The sequence below is a fragment of the Salvelinus fontinalis genome, chromosome 41, assembly GCF_029448725.1.
Source record: "Salvelinus fontinalis isolate EN_2023a chromosome 41, ASM2944872v1, whole genome shotgun sequence".
Taxonomy (NCBI): Eukaryota; Metazoa; Chordata; class Actinopteri; order Salmoniformes; family Salmonidae; genus Salvelinus; species Salvelinus fontinalis.
In genome coordinates, this window is record NC_074705.1 from 23022080 (window position 1) to 23028680 (window position 6601).

Below are 6601 nucleotides of genomic sequence, written 5' to 3' on the forward strand. Positions count from 1 at the left end.
AGATCGGTGTGGAAGAACTTGACTGGCCTACACAGAGCCCTGACCTCAACCCCATCAAACCCCTTTGGGATGAATTGGAACGCCGACAGCAAGCCAGGCCTAATCGCCCAACATTAGTGCCAAACCTCACTAATGCTCTTGTCCCTGCAGCAATGTTCCAACATCTAGTGGAAAGCCTTTCCAGAAGAGTGGAGGCTGTTATAGCAGCAAAGGGGGAACTCCATATTAATGCCCATGATTTTGGAATGAGATGTCCGACGAGCAGGTGTCCACATACTTTTCGTCGAACCCTGCTATCCTCAATGATTACTGTCCTGCTGCATTAACACCTGTCAAAATGAAGAGTTCTGAGCGCCTGGTCTCTCCCACATACAAAACAAGATTGGAGACATTGTAGACCTATTACTTTAATAGTTTTAATATTTAATATGCATTGTACCACATAATTATCTTAAAATATCTCAATAGCATTTACAACATCCATACATAACATTCCAATAATGAGACGAAATTGCAACGCCAAATTGTGCAAAGAAAGTTTTTTTAAAGCAGATTACACTGTTACTTTTACAAGAGGACACGCAATGAAGGCACCTCAGAAGAGACATTTTCAAAGACATTATAGTTAGCCACGTCATTGTTCATTTTCTTCCTAATATTGCTCAAATCAATTGTGATCAAATGTAAAGATTCAATAGCAATCCATGAATGTGACCATCAATGGGTAAGACCTTTTTAATTGACCAGATTGACCCTATTTAATGATCATTTAAATGAAAAGCATGCTATTTAAAATCAATAGACATCCTCTTCTCAAATAACTGATCCAACAATTACTATTGTGTGTGTGTGTGTCTCAGAAGAGGAAATGATCCAACCAGCAGGCCCTGTATGTATCTACTCCCTCAGCAGTGCAGAGATGCCATGTCTTAAAATAAGCTTCAAACAAACTCATCTTCTCATCAGTATCAACACAGGCATTTTCTCAGGCACGTCCTGATCAGCTTTTCCATTCTCAACATAACGTCATACAAAACTGACCCTGGGTCTGTACTTAGGAGTGGCACGCTCATACACTGTAATCACTTACCAATTCCAAACTGAGCCCTTTATACCTACTGGAGAGCACATCTGAAAGGATTGGACAAGTGAAAGCAACATAGCAGGATGTGTTGATACCTTTCCTTTCCTCAATCTACCAGAAGTACCCAGGGTAGGTGATTGGTCTTGAATTTGAATGGAGCAAGCCAGTGAACTACAGTTTTCATGGATTGTAGAACTATGCTGACATCTAGTGTTCAATAAAGTTAGTTGCATCACCTGCACTTTGGAAATTCCAATTGCATTCCCCCCCAAACCCCGAATTGTTGTACGTTTTTCTAATGTTAGCCAGTCAAAGAGAGTTTTTTCATCCAAATGTCCTTTCTTTGACCTCGGATGACTTCAGCAGGCCACCGTGGTCGACTACATTCCATGTGAGCATCCACACACACGACAAAACCATAATAGTCCTCAAGAGAACATCCACACACACGACAAAACCATAATAGTCCTCAAGAGAACATCCACACACACGACAAAACCATAATAGTCCTCAAGAGAACATCCACACACACGACAAAACCATAATAGTCCTCAAGAGAAACAACAACACTTTCACTTTCATATGGATCGCACCTGCGGGCGATGGCTGACCAAGGAACATCAACTCCCAGTATAATAGGCATAGTCACTATATTCTGTTGCATTTATGGCGGACAATTCGTCAATGGTAAGTGAATGTATTTCTCCGGACTAGTAGACTATTTATAAATCGAGACACAATTACAGAAAACTGAGATTTCAGTCTAGTGAGACCAAGTGTTTGGACGCGCTGATCCATGATCGACGCTCCTTCACTACTCTCCTGTCCTAGAAAAATCCCTTGATGGATTGCCCTAGGAATACATTTGGTATTGTTAGCCCGTTTCTATTACTTTTGCTTACGAAAGTATTTTCTTTTGTTGACATAAAAAGTTATTCAAAATACCAGTGGTGGAAAGAGTACATACTTGTCATACTTGAGTAAAAGTAAAGATACCTTAGTAGAAAATTGCACAAGTAAAAGTGAAAGTTACCCAGTAAAATACTACATGAGTAAAAGTCTAAAAGCATTTGGTTTTAAATATACTTAAGTATCAAAAGTAAAAGTATAAATCATTTCACATTCCTTATATTAAGGAAGCATTTGTGTTTGGCCAGGGGCACACTTCAACACTCAGACATCATTTACAAAGGACACGTTTGTGTTAAGTGAGCCAGATCAGAGGCAGTAGGGATGACCAGTGATGTTCTCTTGATGTGTTTGAATTGACCCATTTTCCTGTCTGCTAAGCATTCAAAATGTAACAAGTACTTTTGGGTGTCAGGGAAAATGTATGGTGTAATTTTTACATTATTTTATTTAGGAATGTAAAAGTAAAAGTTGTCAAAATATTAATAGTAAAGTACAGATACCCCCCAAAATGACTTAAGTAGTACTTTTAGTAGTTTTATTTAAGTACTTTATACCACTGAAAAATACTACAACTGAATTTAGGCTAATTACTAGCCTAGCTCGAGTTTACCCACCATCTATTCCCCACACCTTCTGTTTCCCCGCCCTAAAATATTTTGGGTTTTAGTTACTGCATTTTGTGCCAGGTGTTGCTTTTGGGGCCATTGTGCACTGTCTAGAAAATAGACTAGGGGGAAGACGGTTGTATTACAGGGTAATAACATTGTTCCCTACAATAACTCAGCCCATTTATACCGTATGAGGGCAATGTGACTATGTCATGTTAACTGTGGTGTAACTCTGTTCTCATCCCATAGCAGCTGGACCGTCCACCACCCGTTATGTCATCACAAACGGCAATGTCATCATCAATCCTGGGATCCGTGGTGGAGTTCTACAGGAGATCCTCTGGAAACATGGTGTAAATAAGGCGGTGGAATGGGACACTGCCGGGATATGGGAATTTCGTGATTTTAAAGGGAGGACATCATTGAACAGTACAACAGGAGAAATCACTATCAGACAGCTGACCAAGCAGCTCAGTGGGGTGTATGAGGCAGAGTGTATGATTGGTGGGGAAATACTGACCTTTCAGCAGAGAGTGGAAGTCATTGGTGAGTCGGGGTTTCCTAAAGGATGAATCAGGACCGACGTTTGGGTCATAAAATCACTTGGTTGGCAACCACTGGCTTGTTGTAGTATGATAAGTACTGTTGAAGAGCTGCTCACTTTTGAAAAAATTCAGTTTCTTGTTTTGTTTTGATTTAATTTCTCAAACATAAACTAAACCTATACCGCGCTCTCCACAAGTCCCCATGATAAGAATTCCAGGGTGATAGCAATCACATCAGATGCCCTTACCTAGGACCAGGCATTCCGGTTTGTGGAGAGATAGCGAGAGAGAGAGAGAGAGAAGGAGGAAATAATGTCGACATTTCCATGATTGTGCAAGACTTTCAGTAAAAACAGTTGTCACTAAGCTAACAGAGAGACTGGGAACACAAACACATTGTAAAGAGAGAGAGACAGTGTGTGTGTGGGTGTACAGTGTGTGTGGGTGTACAGTGTGTACAGTGTGTGTGGGGGGGTGTACTGTGTGTGTGTGTACATTGTGTGTGTGTGTACAGTGTATGCGCACCACCACATGTCCTTTGCTATGTGACATACTCCTCCATTTCCATCCACAGACCCAGTATCACAACCTGAAGTCACCTGTGAATTGAACGGTACCGTGGCAACACTTTTCTGCAGTGCTGAGGGTCCACTGGTGGAGTACCGCTGGTCTTGGCCTGACCACCAGGGGGAGATGTGGAGCCAGGAGCAGAGTGGACAGCACTACAACACCACATCCCCAGAGTCAGACAGCTACAGCTGTGAGGCCAGGAACCCAGTCAGTGAGAAGACACAGACCTACAACAGCAACGACTGCCTGGCCAAGAGAGATAGCCGAGATATAGAAGGTTTGGGTTTTGTGAAGTAAATACCATTCTTTTGGAATATTTAGTCAAGTTTAAATCATGTATTTCAATGCTGTTGATAAAGGAATGAGAATTCCTTTGTTCAGTTTCCACTGACCATGTGACCTGACCTGTGTGTATCTGTCTGAATGTGTGTGTGTCAGGTAATCCTGAGATGTACATATACACTGGTATTGGTGTAGGTGTCTTGCTGTTGGTTGCTGTTGTGGTTGCTGTTGTGGTCTGGCTCATCAAGAAGCGTTCCAAAGGTAAGCCCATTTTTTTAAATAAGTACAGTAATACCTTATAACAGGGTTCTTTATTAGGAGTCTCCTTAAAGTTGTATTGACATGGTGCTGATTCATTGTGTTCGGTTTAGACTCATAATCAACTGAAGAAAATCTGTCACTTTGTCCGAACTTGCATTTCCCTTTCTTTCTAAGCCCTCTAGTCGCTCCATACCTGCATACCCATTGACTTCCCTTCTTTCCTCTCCCTTGTTTTTGTAACTAAGGCCAAGCTAATTCTGTGGCTCAATCAAGATCTGTCGGCTCCCTTGGTGACACCACAGCTGATACTTTCCAATCCGGTCATGACATCCCTGTTCCTCTAGATTTGTGGAGAACAGGGAATGCCAGCCATCTTGAAGAGGATCGAGAGAAGGCGGTGGCAATCAGCCCGGCAGAGATTAGGAAAGAGGATAAAAAGCTATTACTAGATGAAGAACTTACTTGGAACACAAGTGTAAAGGACAGGGTCAATCAGATCAACCAGACCAGCAAGGCTGTGAAAACTGGAGAGGGAGAGGGAGAGGGAGAGAAGAAACCATTACTAGACAAGGCAGGATCCACTGATTCAGATGTTATTGTGAGTAATATCCCATTCAAACTGAACAACCAGAATCAGGTGTGGGGTGGGGAGTCCAGAAAGAGACAGAGGGAAGAAAAAGAGCAGAACGCAGAATCCAAACAGAACATGAACGTTACCTTGGGGAGTATTACCGAGGATACCAGCCAAACTGCTCCCCCGAAGCCACCTCGGAGCAGCCTTAACTATAATTCACCGTACCCACAGATTCTGGAGACACAGCATAGCAGAGAGCATCATGGGAGAGGACCTGACCAAAGTATTAGTGGTTATGGCACAGAGGGAGATGGAGAGGGAGATGGACAGCTTATGTCCCACAAAACCTTAGACACAGGGGAGGAGAGCGGAGGAAAGGAGGTGGGGACAAGAGAGGAGGGAGAGCACGTTGAGAAAGAGAAGGTAGTAGAAGATGATTTAGTGAGAGTGGAGGGAGAGGGACAAGAAGAAACAGGAAGGAGAGGTGATGGAGGAGAAAAAAAGGGACAGGAGAGAGAGATGGAAAATAATGAAGAAGAGCAGGTGAAAGGAGAGGAAGAAGACAGAGGGAAGAAAGGAGAGAAGGGAGAGGAAGGAAAGAGCCCAACTTCTCCCGAACAACCACTCCCCCGCAAAGCCCCCCGACCACCTCTCGCCCCAAAACCATCATCTATAAGACATGGCAACCAGATGGGTGTAGAACAAGGAAGCATAGTGAAGACAATGAAAACCCAGAGGAGCAGTAGTCAGGTAGACAGAGAGGGGGGAACACCTGGCCTATCAGGTCTGAGGAGACCAACTAGCTCAATGTCAAACAGTACATACACTCCTGATAGAAGCAGTCCAGAATTGTCAGCTGGTCTCAGAGCCACAGCATTTAGTCCAAAGATAGACAGTGGTACTGTATCCAAACCAGGAAAGTCCAGTTCAGGTGCACCCTCTGGACCAGTAGACACCAGTTCAGATACAACTTGTACAGCAATAGAGAGTAGCTCAGATACTCCAACAGAGACCAGTAAAGCTACAGCCTCTGTACCAGGAGAAACCAGTTGAAAAGCACTTGTTGAAATAGTTTGTTAAACAAAAATGTTAGGCTCTGTACGGGGATGCTTTGTTTCTCTTATATTTAGACAAAATTAGTTCAAGTGTATTTAAAACCAATTATCTTTAGACTTTTACTTTAGTCATTTTCTATTAAAGTATCTTTACTTTTACTCAAGTATGACAATTGGGTACTTTTTCACCACTTTTTCACCACATAGCACATCAACATTGTATTGTGTTGGTACAGTATACAGTACATTTTTTATACCAACATACATTTTGTATTTTTAAGTGTATTTTATGAAAAAAATGTTTAATTAAGAGCTTTGATCCTTTACATGGTGTGAGTGCTGATACTTTGCTCTATAAAAATAAGACATATTTCAAATGTTAATATTTTTAAAAAGTTGCGAAATTTTATTTTGTCCCGACTTTCAATAATGCCTGAGGCGTAGGCCCGTATAAAAAAGAAGAAATAACCCTATTACTTTGACTTCATGGATCTCACTTGTGGGATATGGCTGACAAAGGACGATCAATTTAAACTGTAATAGTATTAGTCACCATCTCCTGTTGCATTTGTGGCAGATAATTAATGAATGGTAAGTGACTATATTTCCCGCAGGTATTCCTAATTATAGTCTAGACGCACTCAAGTGAAACAGAGGAGATTTCAGTCTAGGGTTAACTGACAATATACACTGCTCAAAAAAATAAAGGG

The 6601-nt window shown here is 41.8% G+C and overlaps 1 protein-coding gene and 1 long non-coding RNA gene across 2 annotated transcripts; one reads left to right on the plus strand and one right to left on the minus strand.

Annotated features, from left to right (window-relative positions):
• Positions 1–402: 402 nt before the first annotated feature.
• On the minus strand, positions 403–3425 carry LOC129840571 (uncharacterized). Its single transcript, XR_008757218.1, has 2 exons — positions 3125–3425; positions 403–2982 (listed from the first exon to the last, which is right to left on the minus strand). It is a non-coding gene; the product is annotated as an uncharacterized LOC129840571 (long non-coding RNA).
• LOC129840570 (uncharacterized) lies at positions 1674–6050 on the plus strand. Its single transcript, XM_055908538.1, has 5 exons — positions 1674–1771; positions 2854–3150; positions 3724–3996; positions 4158–4262; positions 4508–6050. The coding sequence occupies exons 1-5, from the start codon at positions 1687–1689 to the stop codon at positions 5887–5889; spliced, it is 2142 nt and encodes a 713-aa protein (XP_055764513.1). The 5' UTR covers positions 1674–1686; the 3' UTR covers positions 5890–6050.
• Positions 6051–6601: the final 551 nt, after the last annotated feature.